We start from the raw sequence: 15,716 nt of genomic DNA, 5'->3' as shown, positions 1-15,716 counted from the left end.
AGCTTTTAAAAGGCTGAAAAACCTTTTCATCTTCCTCTGGAATTAAAAGGGGAAGCTAGAGTACCATCTGGATAAGATCTTGGAAGAACAACTCCTTTTGCGGAGCAGCAGAAGAGCTGGACTCTAAGGTCAGTTTTCCGGAGTGTCATCTACTCAAAGCTGTTTTGAAACTCCTACATAGTGAGGAGAATTCAGGGCTGACGAGCTCCAAAAGTATTTATGAATTAAAAATACCAACAATATCTGAGGACCTGCAAAATCTGTTGAAGTGACTGTTTGTTTGTAATTATACATACTTGCTTTCTTTACGGAAGAGGAGGATGGCAGTATCAAGGGGAAGGAAAAAAGCCGTGGGCCCACCACCAACTCCCCCAACCCCTCCCTTGGCAAAGGTTTCCAGAGATGCCGGAGATGTAGAGGAGTTGCTGGCTCTGATAAAAACTTTGTTTTCTCAATTAGCAGAACAGGCTAAGAGGCTGGATACAATTCAAGATTCTATTAGTAACCTTCAAGGGGCTGTGAATTTAATTAATAGCTCTTTGCAAAAGATGGAATTGAAGGTTAATGCTCTCCAAGACCAGGTGTCTGCGCAAGAGACAGCTATGCATGCATCCCATAATATCCTGTCTGCGAGAATTTCCCTACTGGAGGCATATACTTGTAGAGCGAATCTGTGTATCCTTGGTATCAAAGATCTGCCTGCCAATATAAGTCTGTCTAAATTCTTGGATAAATTTCTGCATGAGCTACTCACTCTGCCATCTGATTATTTACTCGATATTGAGCATGCATACCATGTTCCAGGTCCAGTTCGTGGCATCAAAGGGACTGCCTATACTGCTATAGTTCAATTTGCAAGAGTTTCTACAAAAAATCATATTTTGTGCTTGGCAAGAGAAGTGGGAGAACTTTTTTGGGGGCCAACAAGAGACAAAGTTATGTTATTTCCGGATTACACTAAAGAAATCGCTCACAAAAGAAGGCAATTTACCAAGGCGAGAAATCAGGCAAGACGAATCTGCAATATCATATCAAATATCCTGCTATATTTTGCATTCTTTTTGAAGGCCAGATGAAAAAGTTTTTAAATCATGAAATGGTGGAGGCTTGGCTAGCTGGCGTTCAAAGTAAGGCACAGGAGACATCTTCCCAAGCCTCATGACCTGGGAACTTTTCAATTATTACTGTACTTTGGATTTGTTTGGGTTATAAGGTCTGGGCAGTATGCCAGTCCAGAGGACTGTTTACATATATCCCCTTTTTTTCCTCTCTGTTTTTCTTACTTCCTCTTTTTTTACATTAGACATGATATACTGTATAATAAAATTCCGGTTTGTGTGTGTATAGATATGTATGCATTCATATATAGATTTAGAAATGACGCTATCTAAAATATAGATAGCATAAAATTTATTAGTGATTTGTTATTATTATTACTTATCCTTAATTCTTTCCTTTTTATTATTATTACTATCATTATTATGAGACTGATTAGTAATATTTTTGGCTGGTTAAATTGTTAAGCTTTACTATTACATGTTAACTGAAGGCCAATATATGGTTATTGGAAATGAATTGTAGGCTTGCTCCCTTGCTATAAGACTGATGATATGATATTGAAATGTAAGGTTGATTATCTATGCTGTACTGAATTGTAATATTGGCAATGTTATAGGTATAACTTTTAAGTAGAATGATATTTGAAGTTTGTGTGTAATGGAGTTTAAATTTAATCCTTTTAAGTAACTTTTTTTATATTTTTTCTTTTTCTTTCTTGCTTTCTTCTTCCTTTTCCTTCTTCTGTTTCTTTCTTTTTCTTTTTTCGTTAATTGCTATGTCCTCCTAAGAATACTGTATTGTTGGAAACTGTAGATAATGACTAGATTGTTGGTACTGTTTATTTCATTTATAAAGATAAAAAATAGAATAAAAAGTATTTAAAAAAAAGTACACAATGAAATCATGCATTGATAATTAATTTAAAAAGCAAAATAGCTTTAAAACGTTACAGAGAATTTTAGATTTTAAAAAATAAAACATAAGAAACATTGAAACTCACCATTGTAAAACATAAAAGACAGATAGTAAGGTTCCAAATGCCTTTTCAGAGTTGGTATGATTGGCTCAAATACAAGAATATATTCAGTACTATCTCTCCCTGGACTATTTTCTGCTAGCACAAGATCCTGGAAAAACAAGATATTTGTCATCTGTATGATTTATTTAAGAATTTTTTACTTAAACATATTTGTACAAAAATATTTAGCTATACCTTAATTCCATTTCCTAATAGAATTTTTAAAAGCTTACTTTAAAACACTATCACCCCCCTAAAAGAAAGTTAACTGTTGATCTAATTTATCTTGCAATGTAACATATAAAAAAGCAGCTTCACCTTTCAAAGCAATTACAAGTTTTAATTATATTTTCAATAAACATATTTTTTAAAAAACAATTTAGAAATTATCTATACCTTGTTTGTTCTCTTGGTAAGATTTTACTTATTTTTCATTATTACTCTTTATTCAAAAATAGTACCAAGCCAACGTTCAGATAAGTCAAATGAATAATATATAGTAAAAGAAAACATTCAACTCCCAATGTGGAGTTAACGTTACTGCTATTACCATGGAAGCAGACAGTAGAACCCATGGGATTAGGTTTTCCGAAGGATCAGAGCATGCAATTCTCATTTCTAAGCGCTATGTTAATACGGCGGTTGCCAGTTTGCAAACACTAAGCATGATGTAGCCAGTCAATATAAGCCGCTTTTCCAATCCCACCTATTTCAATAAGTTTAATGAGCATAATTTCTCATTGTAATCAACAAAATTTAAATATCCTTGTTTTTTTTGGGTGCATTAGTATCTAAAATTTCTTAAATGATAAAGGATATACAATATAAACAAAAGTGCAAATAAAATGTACTGCTGATTTCCATATCAGAAGTATTACATGGAAACTTAAATGTATTAGAATTATTTTAAGAAGACTCACCTCAATTTCAACAATTCCTCGGTGAAAAGGAAACTCAACTGTACTTGTTTTACCCTGAAACAGTGGAATTTCCACATCTTTCTCAATTGAACTTTTAATTTTGGCTATGATTTTTCCATCTAAATCACTTCCAGTACAGTTTTTGTATTCATCCTTAAATTAAGAAGACAGCCAAGTTAGATCTTAAAGTAATTCTTGCTCATGACATATATTTTAAGGCTGGGACAAAATGGAGTATATGTGTGTGCACACTTTGTGTGTGTATCCCAATTTGTTTCCAGAACTCTCTTTGGAAGCTCATGGGAGCATCTTCTGCAAATCGCACTGTGAAAAATTGGGGAAAATAGTTAATGTGCTAGGGGATTTTTCCATGTGAAAAGTGTTTGATATTATTAGCAAACTGCAGTGTTAACTTGGTGGTGTGCAGGGTTCAATCAAAGAGCAATTTAAGGGTTCTCGGGAAGCACGTGCTGAAAAAAATAACTGAGAAAAGATATGCATGCCATTGTCAATATTAACATCAATTAACTTGAAAATGTGACTTCGCTTTGGGTGTATCTTGTCAAATTTTCCAGCTTCACTGTTGCATCTGTCCGGAACAGTTTACTGTTCCTCTCCCCACCTCCACTTTGTTGTTGTTGCAATAACCAAAAGCCTGATGTATTTAGAATGATGGATACCTGCTATCCAATACTGGAAAAACTCTCCACACTTGTCTAGCTAATGACAAGTGAAACCATTTTTTTTTAAAAAACAGTTATGGAGTTGCCACATGCTATGACTAGATTGCTTTGCTCCAATTCCTTTTTGCCATATTGCCATTCCTTTATGCAGGTTACCTGAAGCAAAAGCGGTTACAACTGAGTTTCTAAGTGTGGGCATCAACAAAGGACATACTCAGTTAAAGCACACCACCACCACACAAAAACAAGGCCTAGAAAGTATTCCATGACCACCACAATCCTGTTTAAACAAAATCAGTAGACATAATGGGGCCTCACAACAAAAGCGTGTGTGTATATTTCAAATCTCCCCCTTCTAGGACAGGGAGGCTGCACAATTCTGGGAAGCTTCATGGGCCACCTGAAAGTCTTTTAAGGTGTAGATTGAGCTGGATGTCAGCTAATCTGTGCCTTCAAAATTGTCCCTCCTCAGGTGGGAGGCTGCCCTAAGAAGGGGGAGCTTTGAAGATACAACTGGACTGTTTGACAGTCCACCTAATCTGAACTATCCTAACTATCCTAATTTTTAAAAAAATTGGTTTCACTTGTCATTAGCTAGACAAGTGTGGAGAGTTTTTCCAGTATTGGGCTCTCAAGTATCTCCTCTTAGGTGGGAGGCTAGAATCAAGTGTAGGGCATTTAGGGCAGTACTAGCGTAGAAAGAGGAGAAGAGGGAGATGGGGGCTCAGTGGCCTCTCAGAGCTCCTTCCCTTCTCCCCTGGTCTGCACATGAGTGCATGTCCGCACAGTCTGCATTTCCCTATATTTGGGGCTTTGGGGGTCCATTTTCTTGCTTTAAAAAACATCAGGCCTGTTCAGACATCACGCTAAGCCATCATGGTTAGTTTTCAGTTAACCATGTTGCCTTAGCATGATGTCTGAACAGATGTCTTTCCCAACCATGGTGGTTTATTAACCACGAATTAACTACATTCACTAACCACTTGCTGCAAGATGGTTAGTGGGCTCTACCATGGCTTAGTGTAATGTCCGAACAGTCTCCATGGCTAATTGACAGCTGCCATAGAGCTCTGCGGCAAGAGCAGCCAAAGAAGGAATAGCACCAAAATGGCCAACAGTGCCAACCACCAAAATGGCCAATAGCACTGAGCACCAAAATGGCTGACAGCACAAAGGCCACTGGGATGCATGGCCACCCATCTGGAGAACTGCAGGTCCTTATGGGAGGGACGGTGGTTAGAGAATGGTTAGTCTAACCATGCTGCGGAACATGGTTACCTGCATGTGTGGCAGTAGCACTCGCAGTGGTTAACGGTAATCACCATGCACCATGGTTAGCCTAGCCACCTTCCCTAATATGTGTCTGAACAGGCCCAGTATGTACTTCTGCAAACCTTGAGATTTTCCTGAGTAATGGGCAATGCTGTTTTAGCACCTTATACCAGCATTCACCCCACTATGTTGGGAAATAGAAGGAGTTATGCTAAAGTAAACTGGGAGCTGGGAACCATGTATACTCTTAATTGCCACTTTATACAGGACTTGAGTTGCCTTTTTAAGGCTTTAGCAAATTCTAAGTAGTTAGGATATCTAAGCATGCCTTATTATAAAGATTTTTTTTTTTTTAGAATTGACACAAATGTAGCAGAGTTCTTCCCCGGGAGCTCCAATGGGACTTTGGTTTTTTTCCCCCTGACAGGGGAATCATGGGCGAGAACAAAGGAGGAAGGGTTCTGAGACGACTAGACTTCCACTTTGGAATTTAGTAACACTACTCAGGCAGAATCTCTTAAAGAGCTATTGCTACAGCAACCCATGAGGAGAGTTGTGTCCTCATTTAAAATGTAATGCAAGAAGTGGATTGCCAAATCTTCCAGGAAATGGTAGATCAAACAACTGCTTACAGTAACATGTCTTACATGCTTAGTAAATTAAAAAAATTGTTTAACCAAACAATTAGGTGACACTTAAAAACACATTTACTTAAACACACTGACTTTGAATGATGAACACCTGCTTTCAAAGAGAACTAATGGTCAATTTATTCAACGTAAAGACACAATTTTTTAAAAAATGAACACCCAGTTTTAAATCATGTATTGCATCCAATTCAACTTAATTACCATTATAATGAGGGTCAAGTCCTTGACAAGGGTTCGACTGCCAATAGCCCGAACGTTAGAAACTGCAGGAGTATTTGGCAAAGTTCTTGGCATCAACTGTGCTGGTTCATTAGGGGCCACTTCAACTATAATCTTAAGAAAAGACCACCACAATACACAAAGACTTAATTTACAATCTAGGAAGTGATCAACAGCACTGAAACATGTCTTTAACACAAATAATAAACATAAACAGCCTTAACTGTAGAACATTAATTTATACGTATTCTTGTTGTAGTGGTGTTTCTAAGTAGTTGGGCCCATGCTGCAGTGGTAACATCTGCAACTGGAAACTTTTGGGTTGTTTCTTCATTAGTATCACTGGAGGCCCTGACCACACAAAAGTGGAAACCACATCAACAATATGTATGAACTGAGCCAAACTACACCCATTTCTATCTTTTTCTTTTAATCTGCCTTTGGTGAAAGATGGTGAGATGGTTTTTCAATTGTTACTGCTCTTTGTTTTAACTTGTGATACTGTTTAACTGCTTTATTTGGTTCATTAGTTCAAAGTATTTTATGCTGCTCTTCAAGAGTATTTCTATACGAGGCTTTTATGGTGCCATCACCTTGTCTCACTCACAGAACTGTATGGCGGGGGGGGGTACAGATATCATTGTCTTCTGCTCATAACCCTCCTGTGTTTAACCCAACAACAAACCATGTGTTAAAGCTCTCCCTCAACAAGCAAGAGTGCCAGGTTCACATGTCATGCCAAAGAACCCAGGAATGAGATGTTCCCAGGTTGCTTGCTAAACCAGATGCAAAGTGGAAGTGGCAGGTGGGTGAGAGGCAGTGCACTCGCTTGTTTGCACGCGACCATGACAACCTATGGGTTGTCATTATGTGAGAACTGCATCTATGGTTTTGTGTTTAAATCTTTTTCTGATATTGCCTCAGAATAATTTATTTGTTTTGAGAGGAAGCATAGAGATGCTTAAATAAAGAAGGAAATAAATTAAACTTCTGGATTTGTGCTCTTACTTCAAGAGAAGGGATTTTCCTCAGGACTATGGCAAAGGAGGAAAGGGTTAAATGGCCCCTCTCCTCCTGCTCTGATCCTGTTAATTATCAGCCCCCAGCTGATGCAATTTGCATTTTAAAAATCCTGCATGTTAGAGGCAAAGATGCATTTAACATCATGTGTAGTTTGGCCCCAAAACACTACTTTTGCCCAGACAGTTCACATGTTCATAAATGTGGAAGTTCTATTTTAAAGTATTGTTATTTAAGGAAATAATGTCATGCCCTTTACATGTGCCTTGAGGTAGTTAACAATATGAATTAACAACCAATAATAAAACCTCAAATACAACAAAAGCAGCAAAGAAAAATAGTAAAAACAGTATGGATAAGAACAGCAAGACAGTAAGTAAAAAATAACTATCCAATTAAAAGGGGGACTAGATATCACAAAAGGACCATCCAATGCCATTACAAGACCAAGAGAAGAGGATGGGCTGTACCTAATTCCTGAAAGATAGTAATGAAGGCATCAGGTGAACAAAGAAAGCTGCCTTATACTGACACAGACGATTGATCCAGCTAGCTCAGTATTGTCTACAACAGGAATTAGCAACTTCTGGGCTTGGAGGAGGGGCACACTGGCTCCCTCAGAACCATGTGTGGGCTGCTTATCCACTGCTGCTGGAAGTGGCAGCTGCCAGTGAAATCCCAATGATTTTTTGGGGAAACAGAGTGCACAGGGTGACTTGTTTCCCAGTACAATAACGCTCCCAACCAGCCCCCCAATAGCTGTTCGATGGGCTTCTGGGAGCCCCATCCTGCAAAGAGACAGGATGCACAAGAGAAGCCATCCCCATGCACCCTGTTTCTCTGTAAAAGCAGAATGTACTCAGAAACACGATGTGCAAGGAGTGTGTGCCCTTTTCCCAGCAGAATCACCCTCCCAACAGCCCAACAAACAGCTGTTAAGAGGACTGTAAAAAGCCTGATTCTGCTGGGAAATAACGTGTGCGCGCCTTGTTTTCCAGCAGAATTGCTCGGATTTTGAGGGTGGCAACAGTGGGGATGTGGGGGGCACAAATAGCTGTGGCAGGCTACATTTGGCCCACATCCACCCCTTGTCTACACTGATTGGCAACAGCATTCTAGAGTTTCAGACAGGGATCTTTTCCAGCAGTACCTAGAGATGCTGGGGAGTGAAGCTAGGACATTTTGTGTACAAAGCATGTGTTCTACAATTGCTTTACAGCTTTTCCTTCATGACCAGGGAGGGAGTTAAACAGTTTGTGTGTGCCACCACTGAGAAGGCACTCCCTCCAGTAGTTACCTGCCTAAACTCAGAAAGTGGGAAGGAACTGGAGAAGGTCCCCTGATGAAGATCTTAACTGATGGGAAGCTTTGTGTGATAGAATGCAGTCCTTCAGAAAAGAGCCTTTGCGTTTCTAAGAATCTAGTAAAGAACAGACTTGATTTGAGCAGCCTACTCAACATAAATTAGTTTGTAACTGGTTCAGATCTTACAGAAGTGGTAACAACAACATCTATACCAAACTATTTACACACATTCCTTTCCATATTTTATTTCAAAAGCAAACCTGTTCGCTGTTAAGAATATTTATTTTGTCAATGGCAAACACAAACTGGATGCTGTACGTGCCCACTTCTTCTGGAACCTTTTTATCCCTAAATTACAAATACTGCATTTTAGTAATAAATTAAAACTTCTGGTATTTATATTCTTTAGCATTCTTGTCTGTTAAATCAAGAAGCATTTTATGGGTTGGACCCAAACATTCCCTTCTTCCAGCAGAAGGTGTTAGTCTGTCAGAGGAAGAGAACCTTTGTAGCCAACCCAAAGTTTCTTCTTAGTCAAGATGTTTTCCCTTCACATAACTTATTCTGAATGATAAAAACCAACAAATTTCATTTCTATATGAAGGCTTCAATAGTTGCTCCATATGCTCCAAATATGCTTCAACAACACTTCTCTTAGTTAAATATACCCAACCTCTTCAACTTATCTTTCTACAATATATGTTCTAAATGCTTAGTAAGTTTATTAATTGGACCCCTTTAAATCAACTCCTACTTTGAAGGTAACATCTGCAATTAATAACACACTGACTTAGACACAGGCATTCTGCCAGTAGCTACATAGAAAGAATTCCTGGGCAATATCCAGTGCAGCACTACTGCTGATGTAAATTACATTGTTCTAGCATAAGCGACCTCTAAAGCAACACCAATAGTGTTTTCTGGTGTAAGGGATATTGGAAGAACTGTTGCGACCTCAAACACTATTGGCATTGTGCTAGAAGTCACCTATACTAGTGCAATGTAATCTACATCAGTGGTAGTATCACATTGGATATTGCCCACAATATCTTGGTTTTTATATATTTTTTATTAAAAACCACCCAGAAGTGATTTACTTAATACTATACGATTGCCTGATATTCTATTTGTGGTCTCCTTTAACCTCTTAAGGTTTTCTTAGCCATGCTTTAACTAGTTATCCCATATTTCGTAAAAGGCAAAGCTGAAAATTCAAAGAATCATTTTAGCTTAGGAACATATTTGCTACCAAGCCACTGTCAGAAATAAAGTTGTCTTTATTTCTTTATATACATTTCTTCGTCTTCGTCTTCTTCTAAGAAAAGTATATCAGAACCATTAGAACACAACAGAATTTGTTTACCTGAAGTAAAAGAAGCCCTCGTCCTTGTCATCTTTTGTTTTGGTAGAGCCAAATGTTGTAACCTTGGAGAAAAAGAAATAGAAGGGCCCCATACATGTAAACATTTTAAAATAAGTTTGTTAAACTCAGTGACTTTGAAACATTAACAGAGAAACTGAGTAAATAAAACTCAATGGTAAAGAACGGCACTCCATTAACTAAGAACTTAGTAAAGCTTGTCCAATGTGAATCCTTCCCTCCAATTCTACTTTGAAGTTCACTGGATTTTGTCCTTTTGCCAAAAATTAAGCCAATGCACTCTCTCAATAGACTATTTCCCTTAAAAAAAATACAATATGTATGGCAGCTTCCAATAAAAAAATAAAACAAATGAATACAAAGGTAACAAAACCATAAAAATTAACACAGCATAAAACAAGCAGCAGAAGAACCACAATGTAGATGCAAAGAACAACATGAATGTACTCTCTGGGGAGGGCATTCTACAATGGGAGTGTCCCCACTGAAAAGGCCCTCTCTCTCGTAGGCCCCCCCACACCTCATTTGGAAGGGACATCTGAAGAAGTTCCTGAGAAGAACTCATGGTCCAGGCAGGTGTATGTGGGAGAAAGTGTTCCTTAAGAAAACTTGATCTCAAACCATTTAGGGCTTTAAAAGTTAATACCAGCACTTTGAATTGGGTTAAAGCCAGTGCAGATGACAGAGCATAATGTGATCATACTGTTCAGTTCCAGTTAACAAAGTTGCTGCTCTACTGTTGACCACTGAAACTTCTGGATGGCTTTCAAAAGCAGCTCAACATATAATGCACTGCAGTAATCCAAAAGAGATCTTACAGAGCGTGGATTACACAGCAAAGGTAGCAAGGCTACCTTTGGCCAGATAAGAGTCTCAGCTGATATCTCAGTCTAAGCTGAAAGGCAGTCTGAACCTATGGCCAGGTTTCCACATAACTCTAACCCATGATTTATTTAACTCATGGTTAACCCATCGTTTGTTGCCCTATTCAGGGTTTGTCTGGCAGACGATTTAACAAGCCATGGTTTGTTTTCAATCTCTGGGTTGTTTGTTTCCTCCATCCTCCAGCTGCTCCATCCCTGTATCCCAAATGTCTTTGCAGCGTGGTATTAGTGGCATGTAGAGCAGCTGGGTTTTTTGACCCGCTGCCTCTGTAGCTTGGCAAAACAACCTACAGTTCTGGGTTCGCACATAATGATACAACCCTTGGTTTAAACAATTCAGAGTTCACAACACAACAACAAACAATAGATTCTTTTTCTTGGTTAACAAACCATGGTTTCTTAGCAAGGGTGGGTTCACTCATCACAACAACCCAGAATTAAACAACACATGGATTAAATAAACCATAGGTTAGAATTATGTGCAAACCGGGTCACTGAGGCACTTGTGACAATGTTGGATCCAAGAGCACCCCAAACTGCAAGCCTGATCCTTTGGGAGAAGTGCAATCCTTTCCAGACCAGTTGAACACAACTCAGCTAGGCAGACAAACCACCTATTAACAGTACTTCCAAACTGTCTGGATTGAGTCTTAGTTTATTGACCCTCATCTAGTCTTACTGCACTATGGCACTGATTCAAAATACCCAATGCCTCATCTGGGTTTGATGAAAAGGCCAGAATTTGGTGTAATCGGATATTGGTGCCAACTCAGTCCACATCTCTGGATGACTTCTTCCAGCAGTTTAATTAGATGTTAAACAGCATGAACATAGCACTACCAGCTGAAATTGACCATCCAAGGAAAAGTGGAACCAGTACAGTACAGTACGTACAGCATCAACTCAGATAGCCTACCCAGAAGAATACCATGATTAATGGTACTGAAAGCAGCTGAGAGATAGTCAGGTTGCTTACCTGAAACTGTAGTTCTTCGAGTGGTCATCTGTGCATCCACACATATGGGCTCTGCGCCTGCGAGGAGACTCGTTCCGGAAACTTCCAAGCTTCATAGATTTCTGGTGGGAACCCCTCCCCCACCGTCTCTGGCATATATAGTATGGGTTCCTGCCTTCCCCTCAGTTCCTTGAGACCACAAGTAGTCCCAGACCAAAGAGAAGAACACCTCGGTACCAACAGACCAGTTGACACCAAACTGGGGATGGGGGGGGGGGTTGTGTGAATGCACAGATGACCACGCAAATAACTACAGTTACAGGTAAGCAACCTGACTTTCTTCTTCGTGGTCTCTGTGCATCACACATATGGGCGAGTAATAAGCTAACTTACTGGAGGTAGGTCGGTGTCTCACCTTACACAAGTCTACGATGGGAACCCCTCTTGCAAAAGCAGTGGAAGTTGACACTCTCCTTGTCAAGTGCACTTGGATTCGAGTCAGTAGGGGTTTCCTGGCGACCTCGTACACCAGTCGAAGGGTGTGTATGATCCAGGATGCCAGCCTCTGAGAGGAGACTGGAGAGCCCTTATTGGGTCTCCCATAGCATAGGAAGAGCTGTTGTGAGTTGCGGAAAGGCTCAGTCCATGACTTATAGAAGGCAAGTGCTCTCCGGACATCTAGAGTGTGTAGCCATGGTTCCAAATCAGAAGTTGGGGATGGAAAGAAGGCAGGGAGCACGATCGATTGAGTAAGATGGAAGCCCGTGACCATCTTCGGGAGGAATGCTAAATCTGGCCAAAGGACCACCTTTTCCTTGTGAAATGCAGTGCAAGGTGAGTCTATTCGCAACACAGAGAGTTCGCTCGCTCTCCTCGATGTCGTAATGGCCATCAGGAAGGCGACCTTCCAACAGAGCAGCCTCAAGTCCACTGCAGCAAGCGGTTCGTATGGTACCGATATGAGGATATTAAGCACCAGGTGAGGATATTAAGCACCAGGGTTAGGTCCCACTGAGGAACGACGTCTCTCACTGGAGGAGCCAAGTTTCTGAGTCCTTGCAGGAATTGCTTGCATAAGGGGTGGCTGAATATGCAGCACCTGTCAATGTTGCCCCTCAGAGAAGAAATCGCTGAAGCATACACCCTGATGGAGGAGAACAGAATCATAGAATAGGAGGGTTGGAAGGGTCCTACAAGGCCATCGAGTCCAACCCCCTGCTCAATGCAGGAATCCAAGTCAGAGCATCCCTGACAGATGGCTGTCCAGCCTCGTCTTGAACGCCTCCAGTGTGGGAGAGCCCACCTCCTCCCTAGGTAATTGGTTCCATTGTCGTATTGCTCTAACAGTCAGGAAGTTTTCCCTGATGTTCAGCCGGAATCTGGCCTCCTGTCACTTGAGCCCATTATTCCATGTCCTGCACTCTGAGATGATCAAGAAGAGATCCTGGCCTTCCTCTCTGGGACAACCTTTCAAGCACTTGAAGAGCGCTATCATATCTCCCTTCAGTCTTCTCTTTTCAAGGCTAAACATGCCCAGTTCTTTCAGTCTCTCCTCATAGGGCTTTGTTTCCAGTCCTCTGATCATCTTTGTTGCCCTCCTCTGAACCCTCTCCAGTTTGTCTGCATCCTTCTTAAAGTGTGGTTCCCAGAACTGGACACAGTACTCCAGATGAGGCCTGGAGTATTGAATACTTCAGGCCCTTGCTGAAAAGACTCTGGAGGAAAAACAATATGTCCACTAGTCAACAGCCATTAGGGTTACAGTTGTCGGTCACGAACCGAACAAATGAAGCCTATTTTGCTGAGAATGAGCAGTGCATGGATGATTTCCCCGCTGTATCAAGTACAGCCTGCACTGTCAGTGGAATCAGTGGGGAGAAGTGGTGGGTGGTTTGATCCTCCATGTTGTGAGGTTCAGGGTGTCGAGATTGGGGTGAAGGATCCTGCCCCGGTCCCAGGAAATCAAGTTGTCTATCCGCGGTAGTGGTTGGAGGCGTCCGTGTGCTAGGTTCAATAGCATCATGAACCTGGGTTGTCTGGGCTACCAAGGGGCAATCAGGATGCAGTTTGTGGCATCCTGTCTGATTTTGGAGATCACCCTCATGAGATATGGGAATGGAGGGAAAAGGTAGAATAGGTGATCCTTCCATTCTAGGAAAAAGGCATCGCCGAGTGATCCGTGGCCAACTCCGGCTCTGGAGCAGAATTGTCTGCAGGCTGTGTTTCCTGGAGCCACAAAAAGGTCAATCTCTGGTTGGCCCCACTGGTTGAAAATTAGTTGCAGGACTGTCTTGGCCAGCTGCCATTTGTGGGAGCACCAGAGGAAGTGGCTGAGAGGGTCTGCAACAGGTTGTCTTGTCCTGCTATATGAAGAGCGGTCAAGCGAATGCCCTTGGCAACGACCCAGTTGTAAAGGTGTAGAGTGAGAGAAAGGAGGCGGGAGGAGTGTGTTCTGCCTTGCTTGTTTATGTACCAGAGAACTGTGGTGTTGTCTGTGAGGATCTGGATGTGTCGATGTCGGAGGTACGGTTCGAAGGCGCGGAGAGCTTTCCAAACCGCCAACAGCTCCAAGAAATTTATATGGTATAGTGTTTCTTTGAAGGGCCATAGACCTTGTGCTTGAAGGGGGCCGCAATCTAGGAGAGAGGCATCTGTGGTGAGAACCCTGGATGGAGGAGCAGGAAGGAATGGCATCCCTTGGGTCAGATGCCTGGAGTTCATCCACCAGTCCAAGCTGAGAGCAACGACCTCCGGTATCGAGAGTGTCACAAAGAGAGCGTTGTGGGTTAAGTCGACGTTCCGGATGAACCAGTGTTGAAATGGTCTCATTCGTAGCTGAGCCCATTCCATGACCAATACCACGGATGCCATGTGGCCAAGGAGGCATTGGACGTCGTGTGCCCTGGCGTGGCGGGCAAAGAATATCGAGATGGCTTGCGTGACGAGGTTTGTGACATGAGTCGTCAGTAGGTATGCCCCACCCGATTTGGAATCAAGGACGGCCCCTATAAGTTGAACTGTTCGAGTGGGGGTCAAGTGAGACTTCTCCTCGTTGATTCGTAGTCCCAATGCCTGAAGAAGATCCAAGACAATCATGATATCGCGCAGTAGAGCTTCTTGGGAGGAGGCCACTAGTAGCCAATCGTCTAGATACGGGTAGATTTCTACTCCCTGAAGATGGAGGTAAGCACAGGCCACAGCCATGCACTTGGTAAATACGTGTGTGGCTGTTAAGAGGCCAAATGGCAAGATGTTGAACTGGAACAGTTCCGCTCTGATCGCAAAGCGGAGGAACGTCCTGTGTGAGTGTTCTATGGCTACGTGAAAGTATGCGTCTTTGAGATTGATCATGGGGAACCATGAGCCCTTCCGTAGGAGTGGGAATATTGTGGCTAGAGTTGTCATCCTGAACTTCTTGGGGGTGACAAACTTGTTCAGGATGCGAAGGTCGAGAACGGGCCGAAGGCCTCCATCCCGTTTTGGTACCGTGAAGTACCTAGAGAAGAACCCCTTCGTTACTGCCGTTTGGATGAACGCATTGAATGGCGCCCTTTCGTAAGAGAGATTGAGTTTCTTTGTGGAGGCCCTCCGAAGGTGGGGTGACGCGGACTGGACCCAAAGGCGGGGGTGTGTTGAATTCTATTCTGTATCCGTGATGGTCAATAGCTAGCACCCAGTTGTCTGACGTCACTCTTGCCCATGCCAGGTAATATTGGCTCAGGAGGCCTCCAAAAGGTGGATTGTAATTGTCGGTATGGAGGGAAACAGAGCCGAAGTCAAAGACTGTGATTGAGTAGGTCACTGAACCACAGCAGAAGCATGAGGTGGAACAGGAGGTGGTGGGGCTTGATGGTCCCGACTGTTTTGGTGTATCGCTAGGGACGTTGAGCACCTCGGTACTGGAGGAGGAGGGCAGAAAACGTCCTGGGTGTCAAAGCCGGAGCATTTTCCAGACTGAAAAGGAGCATGCGATGGCAAAGTAGCTCCTAGGTAGCAGGAGCGATCAAGGAAAAGATTGCGATCCCTACGGAGTCTCCAATCCACATCTGAATGCTGTCAGTGGGGGGGTAGACGATGAGGCCGAAAAACAGTCCCAATCTTGGGATGGAGAACGTGAGCAATCACAGTTGTACCGTCCCGTCCAATGATCCTGACAGTATCGATCCGGAGATAGGTATCGAGAAGGCTGTCGAGGGGAAAGCGTGGGTCGATACCGAGGTGACTGGATGTCATAACGATGCGGTGTTTGAAACCTGGATCTCTGTCCCATGGCTGACTGAGTTGGATGTAGTGGTGGGGTTGGTGTATCCCTCAATTCACCCTCCAAGACCGTAGAGGCTGGTTCCAGAG

At 42.1% G+C, this 15,716-nt stretch overlaps 1 protein-coding gene across 8 annotated transcripts in view; it reads right to left on the bottom strand.

Annotated features, from left to right (window-relative positions):
* Positions 1–15,716, bottom strand: part of SMCHD1 (structural maintenance of chromosomes flexible hinge domain containing 1) — a 140,008-nt gene that overhangs the window by 18,584 nt on the left and 105,708 nt on the right. For all 8 annotated transcript variants that reach the window (XR_014790144.1, XR_014790145.1, XM_084849781.1 and 5 more), the window contains exons 34-38: positions 9,510–9,571; positions 8,407–8,494; positions 5,804–5,935; positions 2,998–3,150; positions 2,060–2,186 (exon numbers count right to left, since the gene is read on the bottom strand). Coding sequence is in view for 6 of the 8 variants with exons in the window: in XM_084849781.1 (XP_084705907.1) it covers positions 2,060–2,186; positions 2,998–3,150; positions 5,804–5,935; positions 8,407–8,494; positions 9,510–9,571 (562 nt within the window). In the remaining 2 variants the exon portion in view is untranslated. The remainder of the gene's footprint in view (positions 1–2,059; positions 2,187–2,997; positions 3,151–5,803; positions 5,936–8,406; positions 8,495–9,509; positions 9,572–15,716) is intronic.

The sequence above is a fragment of the Heloderma suspectum genome, chromosome 4 (genome assembly GCF_057233095.1).
Source record: "Heloderma suspectum isolate Gila_16-S chromosome 4, 16-S_ref, whole genome shotgun sequence".
Classification (NCBI taxonomy): Eukaryota; Metazoa; Chordata; class Lepidosauria; order Squamata; family Helodermatidae; genus Heloderma; species Heloderma suspectum.
This window is presented reverse-complemented; position numbering and strand designations above follow the sequence as displayed.